This window comes from Crocodylus siamensis, chromosome 9 (genome assembly GCF_052110815.1).
Source record: "Crocodylus siamensis isolate JL-2025a chromosome 9, ASM5211081v1, whole genome shotgun sequence".
Lineage (NCBI taxonomy): Eukaryota > Metazoa > Chordata > Crocodylia > Crocodylidae > Crocodylus > Crocodylus siamensis.
Window position 1 is genome coordinate 38,994,538 of NC_143403.1, and position 26,436 is coordinate 39,020,973.

At 48.6% G+C, this 26,436-nt stretch overlaps 1 protein-coding gene across 1 annotated transcript in view; it reads left to right on the forward strand.

Moving 5' to 3' along the window:
- LOC149857379 (axonemal central pair apparatus protein HYDIN-like) overlaps positions 1 to 26,436 on the forward strand; it is a 34,071-nt gene that overhangs the window by 4,575 nt on the left and 3,060 nt on the right. The window contains exons 2-8 of the mRNA XM_090063945.1: positions 2,040 to 2,170; positions 4,959 to 5,041; positions 6,815 to 6,842; positions 7,646 to 7,776; positions 16,209 to 16,345; positions 20,906 to 21,033; positions 21,343 to 21,534. Coding sequence (XP_089920071.1) covers positions 2,040 to 2,170; positions 4,959 to 5,041; positions 6,815 to 6,842; positions 7,646 to 7,776; positions 16,209 to 16,345; positions 20,906 to 21,033; positions 21,343 to 21,534 — 830 coding nt within the window. The remainder of the gene's footprint in view (positions 1 to 2,039; positions 2,171 to 4,958; positions 5,042 to 6,814; positions 6,843 to 7,645; positions 7,777 to 16,208; positions 16,346 to 20,905; positions 21,034 to 21,342; positions 21,535 to 26,436) is intronic.

Here is a 26,436-nt window from a genome sequence, read left to right on the forward strand (position 1 = left end):
GGGACCTGAGCAGATCATCAAATCCAGCCCCCTGCCCTGGGCAGGAAAAGGTAGTGGGCTTATATGACCCCTGGTAAGTTTAAGCTCATATAACCCCAGCTAGGTAGTTATTAAGCCTCCTTTTAAAGACCCTTAAGGTAGGAGCCAACACTACTTCCCTTGGAAGCCGGTACTAGATCCTGGCCACCCTGACTGTGAAGTAGTGCCTCCTGATGTCTAGCCTGAACCTACTCTCAATCAACTTGTGGCTGTTATTCCTTTTACTCCGGGAGGTGCTTAGGGGAACAGTGTCTCACCTATTCCCCTCTGGTTCCTTCTGGTAAGTTTATAGACAGCCACTAGATTCCCTCTCAGCCTTCTCTTGTGAAGGCTGAACAGGTTCAGGTCCCGTAGGCTCTCCTCTTAGGGTCTGCCCTGCTGCCTCAATCAGGTGAGTGGCCCTCCTCTGCACCCTCTCCATGCTGGCCACATCCCTCCTGAAGTGTAGCACCCAGAACTGGACACAGTACTCCAACTGCAGCCTGACCAGTGTCGCATAGAGGGGGAGGATCACCTCCTTGGACCTGCTTATGATGCATCTGTGGATGCATGACAAGGTGCAGTTAGCCTTACTGACTGCATCGTCACATTGGCAACCCATGTTCATTTTAGAATTGATAATGACTCCAAGATCTCTTTCTGCCACTGTGCTTTTGAGAAGAGAGTTTCCTAGCCTGTAGGTATGCTGCTGATTCCTACTGCCCAAGTGCAGCACCCCGTACTTGTCAGTATTGAATCCCATCCTATTCTCATTTGCCCACCCCTGTAACCTGTCCAGATCTAACTGTATCCTGATCTGTATCCAGTCCCTTCCTTCTAGCGTGCCCACCTCACCCCCAATCTTGCTGTCATCAGCGAATTTGAACAGGGTGCTTTTCACCCCCTTGTCCAAGTTGCTAATAAATTGAATAGTACAGGCCTGAGGACCAACCCCTGGGGGACTCCACTGCCCACATCCCTCCAGGTCGAATATGACCCATCCACCACCACTCTCTGGGTGCGGCCCCCTAGCCAATTTGCGACCCATGTGACTGTGTAGGCATCAATGCCACAGTTGCCTAGCTTTTTAATGAGAAAGGGGTGGGAGACAGTGTCAAGGCCTTCCTGAAGTCCAGAAAGACTACATCCACCATGACACCTGCATCCAGTGATTTTGTGACCTGATCGTAGAAGACAATCAGGTTGGTCTGGCAGGATCTGCCACTAATGAACCCAGGCTGGTTGTGCTTGAGTATCATCCCCCCTGCTGGTCCCTCACAGATGTGCTCCTGGATAATTTTCTCAAAGAGCTTCCCCAGGACCAAAGTAAGACTAACGGGTATGTAGTTGCCTGGGTCCTCCCTCCTCCCTTTTTTGAAAATGGGGACCACATTGGCCTTCTTCCAGTCTTCTGGCATCTGGCCAGAGCACCAGAAGTGCTTGTAAAGCCGTGCCAGGGGCTCTGTGATGACCCCTGCCAATTTCCTCAACATCCTGGGGTGGACAGCGTCTGGATCTGCTGATTTGAACATGTCCAGCCCCTCCAGAAGTTCATTAACTTGGTCCTCCTTGACCCTAGGCCTGGCGGAGTCTCTCCTGAGTCCATCCTGAATCCCAGTGGGGGAGATGTCCCAGTCCCTGCTCAGAAAAATGGAGTTAAAGAATTAGTTAAAAAGGTCTGCTTTTGTATTTGGTGCAACCACCAGATTGCCAAGCATATCCTGCAGGGGCCCCACATTGTCTGGTGCCTTCTTTTTACTCCCTAAAAAGTCTTTTCTTGTTGTCTTTTCTCATTGTGAAGAAACTAGTAGATCCGTGGACAGAAAAGGTGGAGGATGAATGGAGGAGAAAAATTTTGAGAAAAAGGAAAGGAAACAAGGGAACATGCTGTATCCCTGGCTTTACCTCAGTTAGTCATGAGTGGCAGATGACCATGTTCAGGGGAAGTGAGGTAGAATATAGCTGAAGGTCAGTCCAAAATCCATGATAACTTCTTGGACATCTACTGCTTCCTCCTCCAGAAAATGAAAAGTATGAGAATGTCCTCAAGGAAGCAAAACAAAACATGGAGCAAGAGCCTCAGAGAGATGAAGGCCTCAGCCACACAGAGGCCACAGCTGCCGAGCCACCCGTGGACAATTCCAGCACCATGGTAAGAGTGGATGCCACTGCAGTAAGTGCATGCCAGGCTTCTGCTGCCTTAGTCATGCTCTTCTGTTGGCAGTACTCCACTTATTTTGGCTTCTGTTTTTCCCAGTCCTTACATGTGACTGATATTGCAGCCACTGTACATCACTAAAGCTGTATCCCTGGCAGTTTATTCCTGCAGGGGCCTCTGTCATGGACATCTGAAAGCTGTCTTCACAAAGTACAAATCTTTCTGATAGTGCAGTGCTTGATTCCCTCACTTGCTTGGGTTATCATTTTCCCTTTGAGTAGGACAGATTGCACAAGTAAACACTGCAAAATTAAGCCCAAAGGCATGCACAGCCCCAAGGAGATCAGAGGAAAGCATACAAACCCTGCCTGCCCTCTGCAGCTAATGGCTGTCATGCTCAGCATGCTGATGTTGTATAGCATTTGGATGTTTGTGGACGTAAGCACAGTGACAGGTGATCTATGCTCTTGTGGTGAATTTTCCTAAATTAGCTCAGCTATTGGTTCTTCTGAGCCTTACTTCTGCTCTCAAAGCACTGGATATGTTTTTGGTGCTGGATATGTTTTTTTTAATAATGATATGGCTAGTTGATGATACAGGGAGGGCTGGGTTTCTTTCTTAAACCCAAATACTTCTGGGTTTATAAATTCTTAGAAAACCAAACTGTTATTTGACTCCAGTGTGCAGTCTTGTCTAGCCTACATACATTCTTAGCCTGCTCACCTCATTTTCCAGTTATGCACAAAGTAATGTAAATAACATCTGTCACCTGTGGCTGCTTTTGTCTCTCTCACCTCTCCTTAAAAGAAATTTCAGATGTGTTTGGGTGGGACATTTCTCCCTGCCAAATACCAATGATCAGTGGTCACCTTCCTGCTGAACAGATCCAGTTAGCTCCCTGCCAGTGGTGGTGTTAGTCAGATCCTTGACTGTTGGTTAATTCCTAGATCATTCTGTTTTCTGCCCATTCATTCCAGCTAGAGTCTATAAAGGATTTTAAATATATGGTTTCATGGAAGGGAGACCCAAAATAAGTCCACATTTTATTGAATTGTGTCTCATTTGTAATCCCACCGTTGCTGTAAGTAGACAGGGAAAAACTCATTAGTAGATTTACTGCTGTTCCAGTGTGCCTATACCCATGGTCTGGGTATTTGTAAGGCCTGGTTCAACAAAGCCCTCACGAGAATGAACTAGTTGGGCTTGGCACACCGTCCCCTCCCCCTCGGGGACTGCTTCCCGTTCGCCGGGTGTCACCTCTGTACTTTGTACGCATCTGGCTCGCCTGCCATGACTTTGATGTTGAACGATTCAGTTTGGATTATCCGGCGCACGCCAGTCCAGAACTGCGACTGTGTGTCGACTCGGGGTCCCACGTCGCTGAGGGCTCCTCCACCCCTACACCCTCGCCCGTACCACCGGGATCTCGTGGCCGCCTATCTAGGCCGGCCGCCTCAAGATGTCTTTCCCACGCTTCCTCCTAGTGGAGGCAGATTACCTGAACAGTCCCAATCAGGGATTTCCCTTTCAGAGGGGTACTTGCTTCCTCCCCACGGATAAGTCAATGCCCCTTGGCGGATGCGGGGTTAATACCCTTCCTCATCCCCTTCCTGGGGAGGGGCTCCTCCACCCCGATTGGGGATCCTTGGGCAAATACCACTCCATGCTGCTGGAGCTGCAGTCCCGCCAGGGTGCTCCCCTACCACAGCTTAGCCCGGGCCATTAATGTCCCATTAAGCCCCTTTAATGTCCCATTAAAACGCTCTACCAGGCTGTTGGTCTGGGGGTGGTATACCGCGGTTTTTAAGTGATGTACCCGCAGCACCTGGCATAAAGCTCCCAGGACCAATGACATAAAATTGGTTCCCTGGTCTGTTATAATCTCCTTAGGTATTCCAAACCTGGCCACCCATTTCATTAGTTCCTCGACTACCTTGGGCCCTGTGACGGTCCTTAAAGGGATAGCTTCTCGGAAGCACGTTGCATAATCAATCAATACCAGCACAAATTGGTGTCCCCCTGCACTCCGGGGCAGTGGACCCACGACATCAAGAGCCACCCGCGTGAATGGTTCCAGTATTACTGGCATCGATTGTAAGGGTGCCTTAGGGGGCTTATAGGTGCTTACCCTCTGGCAGGCCAGGCAGGCTGTACAGTATCTTTCAATGTCCTCGTACATGTGAGGCCAGAAGCACCACTGCGCCAGTCGGGCCTCTGTTTTATGCTTCCCCAAGTGGCCTCCCAAGGGGTTATTGTGTGCCAGTCTTAAGAGCAATTCACGGTAGGATTGTGGGATGACGAATTGGGCCACTTCTTCTCCCTCGGCCCTCCCTGCCTTAATCCTATACAATAACCCTCTTCTCAGCTCAACCCTGGGAATAGACTTTTCCCGATCGGGGTGCCTTACCTGCTTGGCAAGTCGTTCTGTTTCCATCTCTCGGAACGGCAGTAGCTCTGGGTCGCATTCCTGTGCCTCTTGGAAGCGGCTGGTGCTGGTTAGAGCCTCCATCTCTGTCTCGACTGCCCCCTCGGCCTTGGTCCCCGCCAACCCGTCTCTTGCATCCTCGGGTTGTTGTAGGGCTGCTATTACCATGTAGATTTCCGGCCAGTCTAGGCCTAGGATCATGGGATACAAAATCCCCTCATCCAGGCCCACCAGCATTAGCCATTGGGTGCCTCTCACCTGTAAGTCCAGTAGTTGTCTTTCGACATATGACCTCTGCCTATGAAGACAGAGCATGTAAACTCCGGGGCACCGCTGGGCCTATCGCCATTCCACCAGGGAGGGGCGTACCAGGGATTGGGCACAACCCGTGTCCACAACCGCCATGATGGGGCACCCCCCAACCCGCACCCGAACTTCGGGTGAGGGCTGGATTTCTCCAGTTCCATGGCCCCCGACCCCACAGTCCATTGCCTCGGCTTCAATTGGTTCTTGCAGTCCCCTCTGCTCTTCGAGGGGCTCTGTGCCCTTGGCCGGCCTGGAGCGAAGTCCCTGTGGGCAGTCCCTGACGAAATGCTCCTTCTGCCCACACAGGAAGCATGTTAGGGTTGTGGGGCTGCCCTTCTTGCTCCCCTGGCTTGGCCTGCCAAGGGGGGCCTTCCCTTTGGTCCCCCACGTCTTCCGGTGCTCCTCCTGGGCCGTATCAGATTGTTCTGCTAGTCGCAGGGCCTCCTTTGATGAAGTGGGACAATGACACTTCACCCACTTCTGGGTATCCTCATCTAAAGCTGATATAAATTGTTCTAGCAAAATCTTATCACATATCTCCTCCTTTGAGGTCCACTCTGGTCTAAGCCACTTGTTCAGCTCGTCCGCCAGGTGTTGCCACAATATACGGGGAGTCCTGGCTTCCCCCGTCTTCTCCCTTCGGAAAACCTGGCGGTGCCGCTCCAGTGTAATATCAGGCCGTCCAAAATCTCAGCTTTGACTTTGTCGTAGTCTAGGGCGTCCCCTTGGGACATTGCCCTGTATGCTGCTTGGGCCTGTCCAACCAACAGGACCCCCAGGTGGCTGGCCCATTTCGACCTCTCCACCCCTGTGGCCAAGGCCGCTGTCTCGAATGTTTCAAGGAATGCCTCTGTATCGTCTTCCCCAGACATCTTCGGCATCCTGAAATCCCATGGCCCTCTCTGGGCCCATGCCTGCTGCTGGAGTATATGCTCCTGTAGACTCGTTTGCCTTATGGTGTGATGTTGCTGCTGTTGCATAACCGCCATTAAGCTCATGGCCTGCTGCAGCGACTCTATCAATGTGATCAATTGTTGGTGCTCCATCAGGGTTCCTCACTCTGTTAGGAGGCCACCGTCGAGGTTCCCGGCCAATGCACCAGTTTGGCGGGGGGGGGCGGCCAGCTTGGCGCACCGCCCCCTCCCCCTCAGGGACTGCTTCCCGTTCGCCGGGTGTCACCTCTGTACTTTGTACGCGTCTAGCTCATCAGCCACGACTTTGATGTTGAACGGTTCAGTTTGGATTATCCGGTGCGCGCCAGTCCAGAACTGCGACTGTGTGTCGATTCGGGGTCCCGCATCGCTGAGGGCTTTTCTACCCCTACACCCTTGCCCGTACCACCGGGATCTCGTGGCCGCCTGTCTAGGCCGGCCGCCTCAAGATGTCCTTCCCACGCTTCCTCCTAGTGGAGGCAGATTACCTGAACAGTCCCAATCAGGGATTTCCCTTTCAGAGGGGTACTTGCTTCCTCCCCATGGATAAGTCAGTGCCCCTTGGCAGATGTGGGGTTAATACCCTTCCTCATCCCCTTCCTGGGGAGGGGCTCCTCCGCCCCGATTCGGAATCCTTGGGCAAATACCACTCCACGCTGCTGGAGCAGCAGTCCCGCCAGCGTGCACCCCTACTGTAGCTTAGCCCGGGTGGTTCTTTGCCGGGGCCAGCCGCTCCCGGCGGCGTTGAACAGTCCGCGGCTACGTGCGGCCAGCTTTCCGGGCTCACCAACCCCGCTGGGGCCTATCCTTACCCCAGAAGGTCTTGCAGCCGCTGCGGGCACCTCGCATCCACTCCCGTCGGCTCTCTCCGGCAGCTGTTTTTCCTCTGTCTCCTTCCGGTCCCGCCACCCCGCTGTCCAGGTCCAGTGCTTCCTTTATGCCGGCAATGCTGGTTCCGGCTCTTCCTTCCTCCAGGCACCTGAAAGAGGTGGGTTTCCACCCGGTGCGTTGGGCCTGTGGGCGCAGGGCTAGCCCCGTTGTGTCGGGGCAGGGAGACTCGGAGCTTGCTGGTTCCTTTCCTCCCTCACATCCTGCTTTGAGCAGAGGCTGGACTAGGTGACCTCCTAAGGTCCCTTCCAGCTCTAATTTTCTATGATTCTATTCATCCATGATATGTGCAAATTGTGTTCCCCTTTTAGAACATCCATTTATTCCAAGGCTTCTTTTAAGCTGTGGTCATTAACTGGGGACAGACAGGTGCTTGGGACACTGAATATTTCCTTTCCAGTAATTGGCCGATATGTTTGCATGGCTAGTCACAATGACTAATCAGGAAAATTGGGGTGGGGAGGGGAAGGAGGGCAGGTCCTATTTCACCCAAGTTCTGTCCTACATGAACCCCTAGAAAACTGTTAATGAAAAAGGTAGACGGATCCTCCTCTGCTTTTTGTGACTCAATCTTCATGCTAATATGGCAGCAAATTGTCAAAATAATGTTTTTTTCAGCATGTCTAGCAGGGAGGAATAGGGTCACACATAGACACCTAAGTACTCATTAGATGCCTAAGAGCAAGAATAGGATCAGGCCCGAGGTCTTTTATCAGGTCAATCTCAGGACAGGGTCATGGCTCGTAGGCCAAGAGGACAAAAAAGAACTACAAACAGATTCAGCAATGAAACACTAGTGCCTTCCTTCTGAAAGGGAGGACATTCTCAACCCTACTAGAGGAAAAGTATTTTGGCTGCACAGAAAATGTGCTTTCTGTAGGGTCTGTGCTGATGATTTACTGTCTTTGCTTTCCCTAGTTAGACACCTGGCTGCAGATGGAAGTGGAGCGGCTACTGATACAAGAGCATGCCCTGGAACAGCAGAAAGCTCTCACATATGGCTTAAAAGACACTGCTGTCAGCCAACGCACTCGCCGAAAACTGGTCAAGTGAGTGGTGGCTTCCTCATAGGTTCCACTATAACAGGGATCCACCGTTGGCCCACCCACATGTTTCTGGGCTAACTGCCTGCCTCGCTCACCTGCCATGCCTTGTTGTTTCATAACTGGTTCTTACTAGGCGGGAGGCTAGCTATTCTTTTCCCAGTGCCAGGGGGCTCTCTCTACGGGTCTGATCCTCCCCTACACCATAGCCCAAGCCTCACAGATGGTATCCAGGTGACAAATGCTCCCCGGCCTACAGGTGGACCAAGCTTAGCCCTCATTGTCAGGCCACACACACACACACACACACACACACATACCACACCCTCCTCTCATTAGGGCCCACCCCCTCTCATAGGGTCTCTTTCACTCATCGACAACTTATACTGCCTTGCTCCCTCTTGGAGTGGGCCCCTTTTGCCATAGGCTTTATCTAGTATACACCTTGGGTGGCAGATGTACCGTCTTTTGGGCCTCTCCCATGACCCTCACTGGGGTAGTGCCCAGCCAGTTACCCAGCCGGGGTCAAGTTTGTCCTGGCCCCTTCTGGGGCAACTCTCTACAAACTCAAACACACCAGGCTCCCAGCCCTCTGTTTTCCACCTCACTGAGGCTCCACAACTTTACCCCCTCACTGGGACTACTTCCATCTCCAGCTGGGGCTCAGGTGGCCATAGCCATGCCTGGCCCCAGCTGATGCCCACAGTGATGTGGGGGCTAGAGGTTCATGAGGTGCCCCAGCCTGCCTTCCACCAGGGTGGTAACTGGTCTGGTATTTTCCTGGAGGCTCCCAAGCCACTGGGAGCCTCACCATACCACCCACTCCCAGCAGGGTGCAGTTTTAGGCCATGCCCAGGACCAAGAGCCTCCTGCTCTTACCTGTAGATGTTTTCATACAACAGCTCAGCCAGGCAATGTTTCCTGCCTGGCTGCCAGTGGCAAACTGCTCTGTTTATATAGGTAGCCATGGTTCTAAAGTGGCCACCAAAAATCAAGCACCTGCTGGCTACTTGACTTGGCCCTTAAAGTGGTGGGCACCAACAGTGCCCTGCCATATACACACAGAGAGATTGTCCCTGGGAACTGCTTGGGAATAGCTGTAAACTTCCAAAGGGGGTTTCATAGTTTCATGGTGCTTAGGGTTAGAAGGGACCTAAACAGGTCATCAGGTCTGACCCCCTGCCCTGTACAGGAACGAGTGCTGGGGTCATAAAACCCCAGCCAAATACCTGTCCAGCCTCCTCTTGAAGATCCCCAAGGTAGGAGAGAGCACCACCTTCCTTGGGAGTCCATTCCAGAGCCTGGCAGTCCTAACCATAAAGTAGTGTCTTCTGATGTCCAGCCTGAACCTTCTCTCTAACAATTTGTGGCCATTATTCCTAGTAACCCCTAGTGATGCCCAGGGGAACAGAGCCTCACCCAATTCCCGCTGGTCTCCCCTGCTGAGTTTGTAAATGGCCAGTCTGAGGAGGAGAGGCGTTCAGGAGAGCTGGCTGTTCTTCAAAGAAGCCTTACTGGGAGTGCAGGAACAAACTATTCTGATGTGTATGAAGACTAACAAGTATGGCAGAAGACCAGCTTGGCTTACCAGGGAACTCTGCAGTAAACTAAGTAACAAAAAGGAAGCTTATAAGAAGTGGAAACTTGGACAAATAAATAGGGAGGAGTATAAGAGCACTGCTTGGGTATGCAGGGATGAAGTCAGGAAAGCCAAAGCACAACGAGTTTCAGCTAGCAAGGGACATGAAGGGTAACAAGAAGGGTTTCTACAAGTATGTTGGTAGCAAGAGGAGGATCAGGAAAAATGTGGGTCGCTTACTGAATGGGGGAGGCAAACTTGTGACAGAGGATGCAAAAAAGGCTGAAATGCTCAATGCCTTCTTCGTCTCAGTCTTCATGGCCAAGGTCAGCTCCCAGACTACTGCACCTGGCAGCACAGTTTGGGGAGGAAGTGAGCAGCCAAAAGCAGCAAAAGAACAGGTTAGAGACAATTTAGAAAAGGTAGACATATACAAGTCCATTGGGCTGGACAGGATGCACCCAAGGGTGCTGAGGGAGTTGGCTGATGAGACTGCAGAGCCTTTGGTCATCATCTTTGAAAACTCATGGAGATCAGGAGTGGTCCTGGATGTTTGGAAAAGGGCAAACGTAGTGCCCATATTTAAGAATGGGAAAATGGAGGATCCAGGGAACTACAGACCAGTGAGCCTGACCTCAGCCTCTGGAAAAATCATGGAACAGGTCCTCAAGAAATCCATTTGTAAGCACTTGGAGGAACAGTCAGCATGGATTCATCAAAGGCAAGTCATGCCTGACCAACCGGATTGCCTTCTATGATGAGGTGACTGGCTCTGTGGATGCAGGGAAACCGATGGATGTGGTGTACCTTGATTTTAGCAAGACTTTTGATACAGTCTCCCACATCATTCTCACAGGTATGCTAAGGAAATATGGGCTGAATTAATGGACTGTAAGATGGATAGAAAACTGGCTGGAGCATTGCGCTCAGAGAGTAGTAGTCAGTGGCTCGATGTCTAGTTAGCAACCGGTATCAAGTCAAGTCCCCCAGGAGGTCAGTACTGGGTCCAGTTTTGTTCAATGTCTTCATCAATGACCTGGAAGATGGCATACATTACACCCTCAGCAAGCTTGCTGATGACACCAAGCTGGGGGGAGTAGTAGATATGCTGGAGTGAGGCAGATCCCCTGCCCTCCATCAATGCTGACCTTGTGAAGGAACACCTTGAGAGGCTGGATACCTTCAAGTCAGCCAGTCCTGACAGTCTACACCCCAGGGTACTCAAGGAGCTGGCGAGCATCATAGCCCAGCCTCTGGCACAGATCTTTGAGAACTCCTGGTGCTCTGGTGTAGTGCCCGAAGACTGGAAGAAGGCCAATGTGGTGCCGATCTTCAAGAAAGGGAGGAAAGTGGATCCAGCTAACTATAGGCCCATCAGCCTGACCTCTGTCCCGGGGAAGGTCTTAGAAAAGTTTATTAAAAAGGCCATGCTTAATGGACTGGCCGATGCCAACATCCTGAGGGATAGCCAGCACGGGTTTGTTGCGGGTAGGTCTTGCTTGACTAATCTCATTTCCTTCTACGACCAGGTGACCTATCACCTGGACAGGGGAGAAGAGATCGCTGTCATATATATTGACTTCAAAAAAGCCTTCAATCTGGTATCCCACGATCACCTCTTGGTGAAATTGGCCAATTGTGGCCTTGGGTCCACCACGATCTGCTGGCTGGGAAATTGGCTCCGTGGTCGAACCCAGAGGGTGGTAATTGATGGAAGTCAATCATCATTGTGCCCTGTGACAGTGGGGTCCCCCAAGGCTCTGTCCTTGGACCCATATTGTTCAACATCTTCATTAATGATGTGGACATTGGAGTCAGAAGCGGACTGGCCAAGTTAGCTGATGACATCAAACTTTGGGGCAAAGCATCCACACATGAAGACAGCAAGGTGATCCAGGCTGACCAGGCTCAGCAAATGGGCGGACGAGAACCTGATGGTGTATAACACTGACAAATGAAATGTTTTCCACCTTGGGAGGAAAAACCTGCAGCATCCTTATAGGCTTGGTAGTGCGACACTGGCTAGCACTATGGAAGAAAGAGACTTGGGGGTCATCATTGACCACGAGATGAACATGAGCCTGCAATGCAATGCTGCAAATAGTAAAGCGACCAAAACGCTGGCTTGCATCCATAGATGCTTCTCAAGCAAATTCCAGGATGTCATTCTCCCCTTGTACTCGGCCTTGGTGAGGCCGCAGCTTGAGTACTGTGTCCAGTTTTGGGTCCCACAATTCAAAAAGGATGTGGAGAAGCTTGAGAGAGTTCAGAGAAGAGCCATGTGCATGATCAGAGGTCAGGAAAACAGACTTTAAGATGACAGGCTGAGCGCTATGTGGCTCTTTAGCCTGGAAAAGCGTAGGCTCAGGGGTGATCTGATGGCCACCTATAAGTTTATCAGGGGTGACCACCAGGATCTGGGGGAACGTTTGTTCACCGGAGTACCCCAAGGGATGACGAGGTCAAATGATTATAAACTCCTGCAAGACCGTTTCAGGCTGGAAATAAGAAACAATTTTTTTACTGTCCGAGCCCCTAAGGTCTGGAATAGCCTGCCATCGGAGGTGGTTCAAGCACCTACACTGAACATCTTCAAGAGAAAATTGGATGCTTATCTTGCTGGGATCCTATTACCCCAGCTGACTTCCTGCCCTTCAGGCGGGGGGCTGGACTCGATGATCTTCCAAGACCCCTTCCAGCCCTATTGTCTGTGAAATCTATGGAGGGTATGGTTAGGATTCAGAGGGACCTAGACAAGTTGGAGGATTGGACCAAAACAAATCTCATGAGGTTCAACAAGGACAAGTGTAAAGTTCTGCACTTAGGAGGGAACAATGCCATGCACCAGTACAGCCTGGGAGCTGAATGGCTGGGCAGCAACTCTAATAAGACTGGGCTTATTTAGTCTAGAGAAGAGGAGACTGAGAGGGGATTTAATAGCAGCCTTCAACTACCTGAAGCGGGTTCAAAAAAGGATGGCGTCTAGACTGTTCTCAGTGGTGGCAGATGACAAAGCAAGAAGCAATGGTTTCAAGGTACAGCAAGGGAAGTTTAGGTTAGATATTAGGAAGAATTTTCTTACTAGCAGGATAGAAAAACTTCAAAGGTGCCAAAAGGAGCGCTATGACTGCACAGCTGCATTCTTGCCACCTCTGCAAGAGTGGGAGAAAGTAAGGATGCAAACGAGTACAAGTTGGACACTAGAATGGTTACCCAGGGATTGTGGAATCTCCATTCTGGGAGGTTTTTAAGACCTAACTAGACAAAGCCTTGGCTAGGATGATCAAATTGAGGATGGTCGTGCTCTGAGCAGGGCATTGAACTAGATGACCTCCTGAGGCCCCTTCCAACCCTAATTTCAACCCTTTTTGCCTGATGGATGCTGGTTTCCAACTTGTCCTCATTTGCATCCCTACTTTCTCTCCCTCTTGTAGAGGTGGCAAGAATGCAGCTGTGCAGTCATAGTGTTCCTTTTGGCACCTTTGAAGTTTCCACAACTTGTGGGAGGCAGTCAATGGTAATCTAGGAGTCAGCACCGCCATTGTAGCAGGGAGGGTACTGCGCAAAAGTCTCCCCATTAGAAGCTGCACTGGAGCATACTCAAGACTGGTAATGGGCATGTTCCTCAGATTGAGTAAAGCCAGATATAGATGAGAGCCATCCTGAAAAGTCTTTTTAAACATTGATTTGATGGTCTGAACTGTGCATTCAGCCTGACTATTGGATTGTGGGTAACCTGGGCAAGAATGGGTGAAGTTTTGGCCCCAGTCAGTTGCAATCTGTTTCATTGTGTGACCTACAAACAGCACTTGATCACAAACAATCTCGTTAGGTAAGCAAATACATATTTTATTTTGGCTACTACCATGCCAACTGTTTTGTCTGGCAGATGCAAAACTTCAGTGTACTTGGAGTTGTAGTCAACTATAATCAAATAAGACTGTCCCTGTAGGTCAAAAATGTCCGCTGCCAGTTTTAGCCAAGGCAGGTCTGGGATATCATGTGAGATCATGGGCTTTTTCCAATTACTGGGTTGGAGCTCTTGACAAGGTGCACAATTCACAATCCATTGCTCAATGTGGGCATTCATTTTAGGCCAGTACATGATTTGTCGAGCTTGCACTTTCGACCTTCATATACCTTGATGGAGTGAGTAAAGCAATGTCAACACGGTCCTCGCACCACTGGGAATGATTATTTTCAGCCCAATCATAAGCAAATCATTTTGAATCTGGATTTGGTCTCGGAGAGGCCAGTATGGCTTTAGTTCAGGTTTGACTTGTTTTTGCCTGCTTGGCCATACATTAAGATGCTGTGTTCTAAGGGCTTGTAGTTTCTTGTCAGACTTTGTGTGCTCCTGTAACCGCTGGAGTAACTGGTCACTGGAGTGGCTCTTTTTCCGTCAGACCGTGAATTACCTTTTCTGAGTGGAAAACATCAGGGAGTGAGCATTGTAGCTCTAGAAACATGTGAGCCACTAACTTGTCTTTGCCTTTGGTGTAGTGATTCTGAATGTCATTTTTGGAGCTGCAACAGTATCCTCTGTAGCCATGCCAGAGCCTTTCCTATGGGCTTCACAAAAATCGCTTCCAGGGGTTTGTGGTCCAACTGGATCCGTACCTGGGTGGTGCCATACACATATTGGTGGAACGTTGTCATGGAGAAGACAATTGCCAGAAGTTCTTTTTCAATCTGCACATAATTTCTCTCAGATTGTGTTAGAGCCTTTGAAGCATATGCAATTGGTTGATTCTGCTGAAACAGACACGCTCCTAAGCCGTCTTTGGCCGAGTTGGCTTGGATTTCCAGCTGCTCTGCTGGGTTGAAGTACCTGAGCACAGGTGCCGTCATGATGGTTTTTTTCCAGGGCTGCCTGATGCTTGGATCCCCATTGCCACATAATGTCATTCCTGAGAAGCACTTTCAGAGGGGCCATCAGGCTTTACTCATGTGGAACGTATTGTGCCAAGTACTGAATGGTTCCGAGGAGTCTCTGAAGGCCTTTTTGTCTGTTGGAGAGGGCACCTGTTGATGGCTTCCACTTCGTCATTGTCTGGTTTGACACCATCTTTTGAGAAGATATGGCCCATACACCTAACACTGTCAACTAAAAACTGTATTTTGTCCTTATTAAGCTTTACTCCTTTCAGACATGCTCTCTCCAGGACTTGTTTCAGGATGGTGTCATGCTCCTCTTTGGTAGCCACTGCTATGAACATGTCCTCCACAATTATGTGGATTCCTGAAATGTCACTAAAGCAGTCATAATTCTTCTATTGAATACTTTGCTAGCTGACTTAACACCAAAGGGAACACCCCCATGGGATGTTAAAGGTACACAACTCTACCGATTCCTCGTCCAATTTGGCTTGCCAATAGCCATCCTTTTCATCAAAAATGGTGAACAGCTTCTTACCTGACAAGCTCTTCTACACATCTTCTACAGTGGGAATCAAAAAGTGCTGCCTCAGCACTGCCTTGTTGAGGTCTCATGGGTCTAGACAAAGTTGTAGCGAATCATCCTTCTTTTGTGTGATCACAAGGCTACTACCCAGGGCGTGGGCTTAGTCACCTTTGTAATGACTCCCATAGTTTCCAACATTTCAAGGGCAGGCTTCAACTTGCCTGGGGTTACATAGGGAATTTTTCTACACCCAGACACAACTAGTGTAACCACTGGGTTGGCATAGATGTGGTGGGTACCAGGGAATTGGCCCAAAGCTTCAAAAACAATCAGGTATAACTTGAGAAGATCTGTGTTGGCTGCACGTGCTGTCAGAGCCATTCCATGGACTCATAAGGTCTAAGGTGGTGCGTGCCACCCTACCAAGTATAGGTGGGTCGCTATTATCTGCTCTATACAAAGTTAAATTAGATTCATTAGCACCAGACTTACAGTGTGCAGTGATTGCACCTTGTGGTTTGATGCATGCATTGCCAAATGCAACAAATGAAACATGAGCAGGAGTCCTGCATACTTTACCTTGCAGGGCTTTTGCTACATCTGCTGGGATAATGTTTGCTTCTGCTCCAGTATCTAACTTAAAAGCAACTGGCAAGCCAGCAATCATGACTGTGCTATACCAGGCCTTCTGGTTATCAAAGATCTGTGAGTGCTGCTTTGTAGACATTGTGCCCATATATAGGGTACTGACTCCTTTTGCAGACTTTGGAGCCTCTCCCTTTGATTTGCACTAAAAGATAATGCTGGTGGAGGTTGGAAATGCTCCATTATTTTATTTTTTTTAATGAAAACCGTAACCCTCTTAATCAGGCTGCTGGTGACTCCAAGAGACAGGTTACTTCTGACACCATATAATGTTTACTCTGTGCCACTGGGTTCCAGGGATGGGGTACTCACTCAGACCTCCATGTCTTTGGGGTTCTGTTCTCAAGTCACCATTTAGCAGAGACTGGTGGGGTGGTAAACAACTTTATCTTTATTAGGAGCAGGACTCATCAACTTGCATGCTCACAGCTTGCAGGGAGATCCACAATTACACACCACCACAAACCACACCCACAGGGCATCGGGGAGAGACTGGGTCATCTCACTGCTGGCCCATTAAAGGTACATTCCATATACCACAAATGCCATGTCCAGCAGAGCCAAAGGGCCTAACTTTTGGTATCCTCCAGTAGCCCAGTGGACTGGACAGAGAGGTTCCACAGGCTGTTCCACAACTTCTCCCCATCTCAGTGGCTACTCGCAGGGAATTTAGACCCCTCAATAAATCACTTACAACCAAGTCCTTCAAGTGGTGAATAGCATTAGAACCATGGGGTTTGCTCCCATCCTTTGAAAATGTAGCTGAGCCCCATGCTGTGTTTTAAAGTGAGCTCTCATTAACCATTTCAGAGCACAGCTTCCTGAGTACATCTTGGACTTTGGCTACATCATTCTTGGTAACATCCGAACCCACATTGTCAAAATCACTAACACCAGCCAGTTCCCTGTGTCCTTTCAAGCAGACAGACGCACCCTGCATGATACAGGTAATAGGGGGAAGGGGGAGGGGAAGAATTCACCTGGGCTTTAACTAAATGATTAAAACAGCCATTTTTATTGATGGTTTAAAAGATGTAGGATTATTCAGTTATTCAAGTGCTTGTTCCTACATAATCCAGTGTTGAGGTGGATGCACCCAGTTCACTTGGGCAAAATTCATTCAGCTGTTAAGACCATATCTAAGCCATGATTATCCTCATGCCTGAGCAGAGAACTTAAAGGGCACAGCTGCCTCAGCTTCTCCTTGGTTCTTCCACTGCTTGCAGATGCAAGGCATAACTTTTCATTCACTTTTCCTTTTCATAGGTAGACTGTGATAGAGAGTTAGAAATCTAGAAGACAGTGATTAGCTTATGCATCAATTTTTCATTAGCATCTCCTTACTGCCCGGTGTGAGGAAACTGTTTTGGCTTTGCTTGTGAGATACTCAGTGTATCCAAACATAAATCTTCAGGGTTCAGAACTTGCCCTGAGGAGGTGAACCTGTAATACATTTAAATAGTTGGCCCATCGGATGCTTGCCATTTCTGGGAGAGATGCAGAGAAATGTGCCATCTGTAAGTCATTTTCTAAGAAAACTGAGAAATTCTATCTGAAAATGTTTCTTCTGGGGTGATATGTGCATTCTTCCCCTGATCCTGGCATGCTCAGAGCAGAACTTCCCTGTTCTCACTGACTAAAAAGTGCTCTGGATGCTTCTTCTGTTCATGGAACTGATTTTGTTCTGTAAAACATTGCCTGATATAGTGTTCCAGCCAAGGAAGATCAACAAGATTCAGGACCCTTTTAAGAATTGCTAACACACTGGGCATATTCACATGAGATGCTTTACTCAAGATCAGAGCAAATTACTGTGCAGTAAGCATCATCGCCTACATGTGCAGATGCTTACTGCACTGTAGCTTGCTCTAATCACAAGTAAATTTGCTGCCTGTAAACACAAGTAGCAAATTTACTCAAGAGTAATTACTGCACTCTATGGCATGAGTAGACAGCCAACTGGGAGAAAATGTGCTCCTGGGCAGCACGGGGTGGGAGATTACTCCCTGCCCCTGGGAGCTGCTTGCTTCTAGGGTGGGCTCTGCCACCTGAGTCTGGGTGGGGACAATGTCTCTCTGCCCTGGCAGCAGGGAGTTCCCAGCCCCTGGTCCACGATCATGGAGCCAGGGCTGGGAGTTAAGAATCTCCCAGACCCCACTTCCTGATCACAGAGCAGGGGCTGGGAGATAAGGATTTCCCAGCCTCTGCTCCACAATCGTGATCACAGAGCGAGGGTTGGGAGCTCCCTACTGCCAGGCAGGGGGACATTGTCCACATCCAGGCTCCAGTGGCAGAGCCTGCTTAGAAACAGGCAGCTCCTGGGGGCAGGAAGCAATGTCCCAGCTGTCTCCTGGCCCACTCCCTGCCAAACCCTGGGCTAGGACCCAGGGAGAGCCTAGAGCTCTGCCTGGCTGGTGCAGGAGGCTGGTGCAGGGCCAGCAGGGGCAGGAGCAGATTTGCTGCCATGAGCAGCAAATCTACTCCTGCTTTTCTTTTTACTTTAGAGTAAACCTACCCTGGACAGGCATCTACACATGCGGGGAAGCAGGAGCAGATTTACCGTCGAGTAAAACAACCCTAGGGCATTTGTGTGTGTAGACACAACCACTGAGGTGGTTCAAGGAAAATTAAAAATAAATAAATAAATAAATAAATAATAATAATTAAAAAAAAAATCATACCACCAGTCTGTGAATCCCTGGACATCCTCCATTTTACGGTACCTGGCTGTCTTGCCATGTAAATTAATAAGGGACTCAGATCCTGCCAAGATGCTTTAACAGACATTCCTAATTCCATTCTTCAGGAACTGTTAAGGTGACATAACAGAAAAGGATCTGCCATTTGATGGATGCAAGCTTTTCAGTACAAAAGCAGTTCCAGACTCTCACTTTCCCTGTCCTTATTCCATGGCCCTTCTCACAAGAGCCTACTACATCAAGGGTGCAATCACTTTTATTCTCTCAGAGCAGTGGAATAAGTTCCTCAAGAATTCAGGTGGAAAAGGGGGTTGAAAGGTAGGTAGTGACCAGTTTGAGCCTAAGGCAGTTAAATACTTTTATCATCAAGATCAGGTTCAGAAAGGTGACACTGGTCTTCTGTAATCCTATGTCTGGATTTGACTGGTAGTCAGTTCTCAATCTCAAGCAAGATTTTTTTCACATTGGCATTCACTCACCCACAAAAAACATTTGAGGTTCAAGTGAGTAATGGCAATTGCTAGTTCAGAGGGTTATTGTTCAGCCTGTCTACAGCCCCTGGGGTACTTACAAAATTCTCCTTAGAAGCTGGTTGCCTCAGGGAGTTAGGAGTCCAAGTGATCCCACACTTAACCAGATCATGCAAAAACTGCATCCTTTTGCCCTTTGGGGCTGGAAAGTAATCAAAGAGAAATTGATGCTGAATCTACCGCAAAAAATGGAGTTTTTAGGAACCACTCTGAACTCTGTAACAGCAGTGGCTCATCAGCCACCAGAGAGATTCCAAACCATGCTACCATACCTAACTACCTAGCTGAGCTTACCCCAGGTTCAGTGAGAACTCACCTCAATCTGCTGTAGCTGCATGTGGTTTTCTGCACCTGTGTGATTCAGCCTGCCCAGCTTCCCCTTTGTTGGACACAAGTTTGATTGAAATTTATCTATCACGTGGCAGATGTCAGCAGACATGTTACTAAACTGATCATCAAAAGCCCTGTCAAAATTCAGAGTGGGGATAGACTTAATGATAGTCTGTAAAGGAGTCCCATCCTTTCCTGCACTGCTGTCAGTGGCATTGGTGTTAAAATTCCTCCACCAGTGTGGTGGGAAGTTGTGCTTAGGGAGGTTTATGAAACAAAGTACATGGACTCTCAAGAGACAAGACTTCATATGAGCCCTTCATCAGGCAGGCTCAACTTCTCTTCTTGTCCTCAAAAGTGTAAGACTGGAAGTCATCATGACAGGTAAGACTATAAGCTGCATTTCTATAAACAAGCAAGGGAGATCTAGCCCACTATGTCACAAGACAGTATATCTTTGGAGCAGTCACATCCATTATGCAATCACTCTCAAAGCTGTTCAGCTGCCAGACAATGCAGAAGGTGCTGGTACTCAATAGATCATTTTTAACTCAACACAATAGCGCTGTCTGAATTGAGTCAGTCTACCATAGATTTCATTGCTACAAGACAGAACAGAAAGTGACGTTGTGTTTGCTCCAGGGAAAGTGTGAGTTTGGAATCCATTACTGATTCCAGGATCCTTAGGCCTTGTTTTTGCACACCTTTTAATCCCTTGTTTATGCACACCTATTCATCCCCAGTATTCTCAGAAAACCCAAGCAAAACTCAGCCCAGATGATCATGAAACTTCTGGCCTGGCCAGTCATTTTGGTAGTAGGAGTTCAGAAACATATTTGACCACCTATGCACCTGCCAGACTTTGTAGTGCAGAAGTTTGACCAAGTCCTTCATACAAATTCATGCTCTCCATTTAAATATTAGCAGACTGACTTTGATGGAAAGAACCTTCTCATCAGGGGTACAAAAATCCCTATCCATAATACATAACAGACACATTATGTTACTATAAAGAAGAGAATCATAATCTGGGTACAAAAACGTTAGTTATCACAGCCTTGAGCACAGATTTCAAACACACTGTTTCCTGGATTTAAAGAGCTCAGAACGATTTTGGTGGTCAGTGAGGGTTGATCTCACAGCTGTTTCAGGTCTCCATCTTCCAGTAAGTGCATATCTTATGCTTTGTAATCCTTGAGAGGCCAAATTATTATAGGGAGTCCTAAGAGTTGACTCCACAGTTAGAGATCCTGTCTCCCACTAGGATCTAAAAGTTCCCCTTGCAGGATTGATGGACCCATCTTATGGCTACATGTCCTCTGCTTTCCCTTCCACATTAAAACACCCTGATGGTGGCAATAGGATCAGACAGGAGGGGAGGGGTGATATAAGCTTTGATGGTAGAGTCCTGGATACAGTTTTTTCTAAAGAATAGCATGACATTAAGACTTTTTCCAAATTTCTACCAAAATAGTCTCTGACTTTCATTTAAATCAAGTTCTCAGAGTTTTGCCTTTGCTTCTGGTGGTGTCCACCTATGTCTCTCAAGCAGAAGGATCTGGAATCCATCCCTGTCACCATCAAATTCTGGAAGTCTGTACTGTACTAACTATAAAGCCTTGGGAGTGAGATTCTGTTTCAACTATCAGGCATCTAAGTGGACGTTTGAGTGCAATCCTATTTTACCTTGTTCAAATCCCTGAAAATCCAGTAGTGCATCTACATTTGTAAGACACCATTATCTTATCTTTAACACTAAGTCGCAAAAAAGCAGCAGGAGGAGGAGGACCTACCCACCTTTTGCATAAACTATTTTTCAGAGATTTAAGACGTGGAATAGAATCTCAACAGGTAGACTGGCCCTTCATGTTTGTTATAATGCGGCTTGTGTACCTCTTATTTTCTGCAAACCACAGGTTTTAAGTGGTGATATTACCGTTTTTACCAGGTTTCAGCATAGAACTGGACCGTGTAAAGAACCTGCCCTACTGTGAGACAGAAACTTTTGAAGTGAGGTTTGATCCCCGCAGCGCAAACCTGCCCCTTGGAGAGGTGGAAGTACTTCTGCCCATAAAGGTACTGGGTGTACCCTTTGGGTGTCATGTGGAAAGGTTCAGTTTTAGGCCCATACCCAGCTATAACACTAGTAGTAATTTTTAGGCCCATACCCAGCTATAACACTGTAACACAAACTTGTAATGCAACCAGCCCAGGGCCCTGTGCAGTTGGACACTTTGCACTTCCTGGCACCACCCATGCAAAGTACCATCATATTCCTTAGTCCTGTAGAAATTTCCCCACTTAGTCAGCTTGCCATGTGCAGTTTGGATATGAAGTTAGTTCTCACACAGACTGCTTAGCAGAGCATTGTGCTGTTTGCTTTAGGTTGTGGGTGGACCAACGTTTCACATTTGCCTTCGTGCCAATGTGATCATGCCGTCACTCTGCATCTCCAGTGACAAACTGGAGTTCTCCTCAGTCCAGTGTGGGCAGTGCCAAATAGAGACCATCCAGCTTCACAATCAGCTTCAGGTTACTTGTGAATGGTTCATCACCACTAATGAGCACATTAAAAAGGTAAAACAAAGATGGCAAACTGCTTCCTTTTTCTATTTTTCTTCCCTTTCTTTCCCTAGTATCCTCAACCCTGAATTCCACACCCCCTGTTGCACTGATTAGGACTTACAGCAGTAGTCTTAATGACTGCAGTGGAATACTCTCATATGAATAAGGATAGCAGATCAATTCCCTAAAACAGAGTATTGACCCGATTTTAGATTCAGTCTATTAGAACTTGGAGTATTTTAAGAATTAAAAAACCAGCAAATACAGTTTGCAGAGCCAGTATACCTGAGAGAAGAATTCCATTTTTAAGAACATGAAACAACAGCCTAATTTCCAATCCAGCTCTGTGCTGGATATAGGGAAGTGTTTGTTTTGTAAGCCTGGCACATCACTTCTCAAACCTGAACAGAGCAGGGCCTCAAGGGAACACTTCATCCAGCACACTCAGCATCATCAGTAGTTGTTCAGCGTCTTCACTGATGCTTTGGATGATGGGACTGAGTGGATGCTTAGCAAATTTGGAGATATCACCAAATTTGATGAAGTGGAAGACATTCTGGAGGGCAAGGATAGGATCCAGAATTTTTTTTCATAGACATTAGGGCTGGAAGGGACCTCCAAAGTTCATCGAGTCTAGCCCCCTGCTCCAGGGGCAAGAAGTCAGCTAGGGTCACAGGATCCCAGCAAGATAAACGTCCAATTGACTCTTAAAGGAGTCCAGAGTAGGTGCTTGCACCACCTCTGCCAACAATCTATTCCATCCCTTGGGAGCTTGGACTGAAATAAGTTCTTCCTTATGTCTAGCCTGAAACAGTCTTGGAGAAGTTTGTGACCATTTGACCTTGTCATCCCATGGGGCGCTCTGGTGAACGGGCATTCCCCCAGATCCTGATATACATCCCTTATATACTTACAGGCAGTCACCAGGTCCCCCCTGAGCCTGCACTTTTCCAGGCTGAAGAGTCCCATACCTCTCAGCCTTTCATCATAAGGCCTTTTTTCCTGCCCTCTGATCATGTCCATGGCTCTTTTCTGGACTCTCTCAAGCTTCTCCACATCCTTTTTGAATTATGGAGCCCAGAATTGGATATAGTACTCCAGCTGCAGCCTCACCAAGGCTGAGTACGGTGGGAGGATGACATCTTGGGATTTCCTAGAGAAGCATCTATGGATGCAAGCCAGAGTTTTGCTCACTTTGCCAGCTGCAACATCACATTGGTGGCTCATATTCATCTTGTGGTCAATCCTGACCCCCAAGTCTCTTTCAGCCATTGTGCTAGCAAGCATGGCGCTGCCAAGCCTATAAGCATGCTGCGGGTTTTTCTTCCCATGGTGGAATACCTTGCATTTTTTGGCATTGAAGGCTAGCAGGTTTTCATCTGCCCATTTTCTAAGCCTGTCAAGGTCAGCCTGGATTACTGTCCTGTCCTCGGGTGTGTACGCTTTACCCCAAAGTTTGGTGTCATCAGCGAAGTTGACCAGTACACTTCTGACACCAATGTCCACATCGTTAATGAAGATGTTGAAAAGAATAGACCCAAGGACAGAGCCTTGGAGGACTGTCACAGGACAGGGTCCTTAAGGACGACTGTGATCTCCCCAGGCCCCTTGACCATGCCAATTCAGCCCAATGGGCACCCTCAGTTCTTGCCAACCATGTCTTTGATAGAAAATATAAATAGGGAGGCTGCCTTTAAGTCCTCTTGGGCACAGTTTGATGAACTCTCTGTCCCCATGGGTTCCTGGACCCCTTGTGGGTCCCATTTTACAATGGGTGTTTTGGGGCACCCTAGCTTTATGGGCTGTATGCTTGGCTCCAACCACCCCTTTACCACGCCCCAAGCCTCGCAGATGGTACCGAAATTGTGTAGTCTGGGCCTTGTTGTAATTTGGCCCCCTTGTCCTCACTGGGCTCTCCGCAGCCCTGTCTCTGCACCCTCTCTGGCGCTGGAGTCTGTGCACCCCAAATGCCACGCCCTCTCTGGTGCCGCGGTCCCCACACTGCCGCGGGCCCCCAATAAGGCCTCCTTCTTCCCCAAATAGCCTCACCCAAACCACCGGTCCTATAAAAAGGCAAACAAAAAATAAGCCCCTGGGCTATAACATAACACAAGCTATAAGGTGTGCCCCTCTACATTACCTAGAGCAGAACTTAGTCAGGCCTCTTCCCTTCACATGCTTCAGGAGGGCTCCTCCTCCCTTGGTCACCGGCAGAGAACTACCTCCTAGTCCACGGCCTGGGGTTAATAGGGGCCCAGGGCCCTGCTCCTTCCGGCCAGCTGACCAGGTGCAGGTGCAGGCTAATTTCCTCATTAGCTGGTTGCCATGGCAACCTGCGCCTGGGCTCCTGTCTGGCTTTTTGGGCTCTTCCCAGGCAGTTCCTGGTTTTTTAGGAGCAGGCACCCCACTGGTCACAGTGCACCACAATGATTGACTTCCCTCAACTACCACTCTTTGGGTCCGACCTCGAAGCCAGTTCTCCAGCCAGCAGACTGTGATGTAGCCGAGGCCGCAGTTGGCCAGTTTTTCTATCAGACGATCGTGGGATACCAGATCAAAAGCTTTTTTAAAGTCAAGAGATATGATACCAATCACTTCTCCCTTGTCCAGGTTATATGTCACCTGGTCATAGAAGGAGATGAGATTGGTCAGGCAAGACCTACCCAGAACAAACCCATGCTGGCTATCCCTCAGGAAGTTGCCTTCAGCCAGTTTGTTAAGTATGGTCTCTCGATTTTTTTTAAGATCTTCCCCAGAATAGGTCAGGCTGATGGGCATGTAGTTCCTCGGATCTACTTTCCTCCTTTTCTTGAAGACAGGCACCATGTTGGCCTTCTTCCCTCTTCGGGCACTTCGTCTGAGTGCTACGAGTTCTCAAAGATCTGTGCCAGTGGCAGAGCTATGATGCTTGCCAGCTCCTTAAGTACCCTGGGGTGTAAGCTGTCTGGGCCAGCTGACTTCATAGAATCATAGTCATAGAAGTCGGGTTGGAAGGGACCTTGTAGATCTTCAAGTCCAACCCCCCACCTGGGCAGGAGAAAAACTGGGCTCAAATGACTCCAGCCAGGTAGGTATCAAGCCTCTTCTTAAAGACCCCCAGGGCAGGAGCCAGCACCACTTCCCTTAGAAGTTGGTTCCAGATCCTAGCCGCCCTGATTGTGAAGTAATTCTTACGGATGTCTAATCTAAACCTACTCTCCAACAACTTGTGGCCGTTATTCCTTGTTATGCCAGGGGGCGCTAGGGGAAACAAGGTCTCTCCCAAACTCTTCTGGTCCCCCATAGCAAGTTTATAGACAGTCACCAGGTCCCCCCATAGCTTTCTCTTGTGAAGGCTGAACAGGTTTAGGTCCCACAGTCTCTCATTGTAAGGTCTGCCCTGTTGTCCCTGGATCATGTGGGTGGCCCTCCTCTGGACCCTCTCAATGTTGTCCACGTCCCTCCTGAAGTGTGGCACTCAGAACTGGACACAGTACTCCAGCTGTGGCCTGACTAGTGTCGCATAGAGGGGGAGGATCACCTCCTTGGCCCTGCTTGAGATGCATCTGTGGATGCACGACAAGGTCCAGTTAGCCCTGCCAACCGTGACCTCGCATTGTCAGCCCATGTTCATCTTGGAGTCAATAATGACTCCAAGATCCCTTTCTGCCTCCGTGCTCTCAAGAAGGGAGTTTCCCATCTTATAAGTGTGCTGCTGGTTACTACTGCACAAGTGCAGCACCCTGCACTCGTCAGTATTGAAGCGCGTCCTGTTTTTGTTAGCTCACCCCTATAACCTGTCCAGGTCTTGCTGCAGTCTTTCCCTCCCTACTAGCATGCTCACCTCACCCCAAATGTTGCTATCATCAGCAAATTTAAACAGGTTGCTTTTCACCCTGTTGTCCAAATCACCGATAAAGAAATTGAACAGTGCAGGCCCAAGGACCAAGCCCTGGGGGACTCCGCTGCCCACTTCCCCCCAGGTCGAATATGTCCTGTCCACCACCACCCTCTGAGTGTGACCCTTGAGCCAGTCTGCAATCCATCTGACTGTGTAGGCATCAATGCCACAGTCGCCTAGTTTTTTAATGAGGGATGGGGTGGGAGGTGGTGTCAAAGGCCTTGCTGAAGTCCAGAAAGACTACGTCCATGGTGACACCTGCATCTGGTGCTTTTGTGACCTGATGATAAAAGGCAATCAGGTTGGTCTGACATGACCTGCCCCTAACGAAACTGTGCTGGTTGCCCTTGAGCATCATCCCTGAAGCCGGCCCATCGCAGATGTGCTTGAAGGTGTCCAGCTTCCAGAATGACCTGGATAGACTGGAAAAATGGTCTGCAGTCAATCAGTTGAGATTCAGCAAAGACAAGTACAAAGTCCTGCACTAGAGACAGAATACAGCAATTGCATGCACAAATACAGGCTGGGGAATGATTGGCTAGACTGCAGTACTGCAAAGAAGGACCTGGGGATTATAATAGAGACCATAAACTGAGTTTGAACCAACAGTGGGCTCTTGTTGCAAAAAAGCCAACAGTCTACTAAGCTGTAATAATAGTAGTGTCACTTGCAAATCAAAAAAAATCGATTCTTCTGCTCTGTTCAATACTGATGATACCTCAGCTGTAGTATTGTGTCCAGTTTTGGCTTTTCTCTGTGACAGCAGAGGACAAGACTAGGAGCAGTGCCCTCAAACTGCAGCAGGGAAAATTTAGGTTGGAGATTGAGAGGAACTTTCTGACTATGAGGGTGGTTAAGCATTGGAACAGGCTGCCTAGAGAAACTGAAATCTCCATTTTTGGAAAATGGTAAGGAACTTGAACAGACACTTGGCTGGGATGGTTTAGTCCAGGACAGTCCTGCCTTAAGCAGGGAGCTGGACTAGATGACCTTGTGAGGTCCCTTTCAGCCCTACTTTCTTATGATCTTATGTC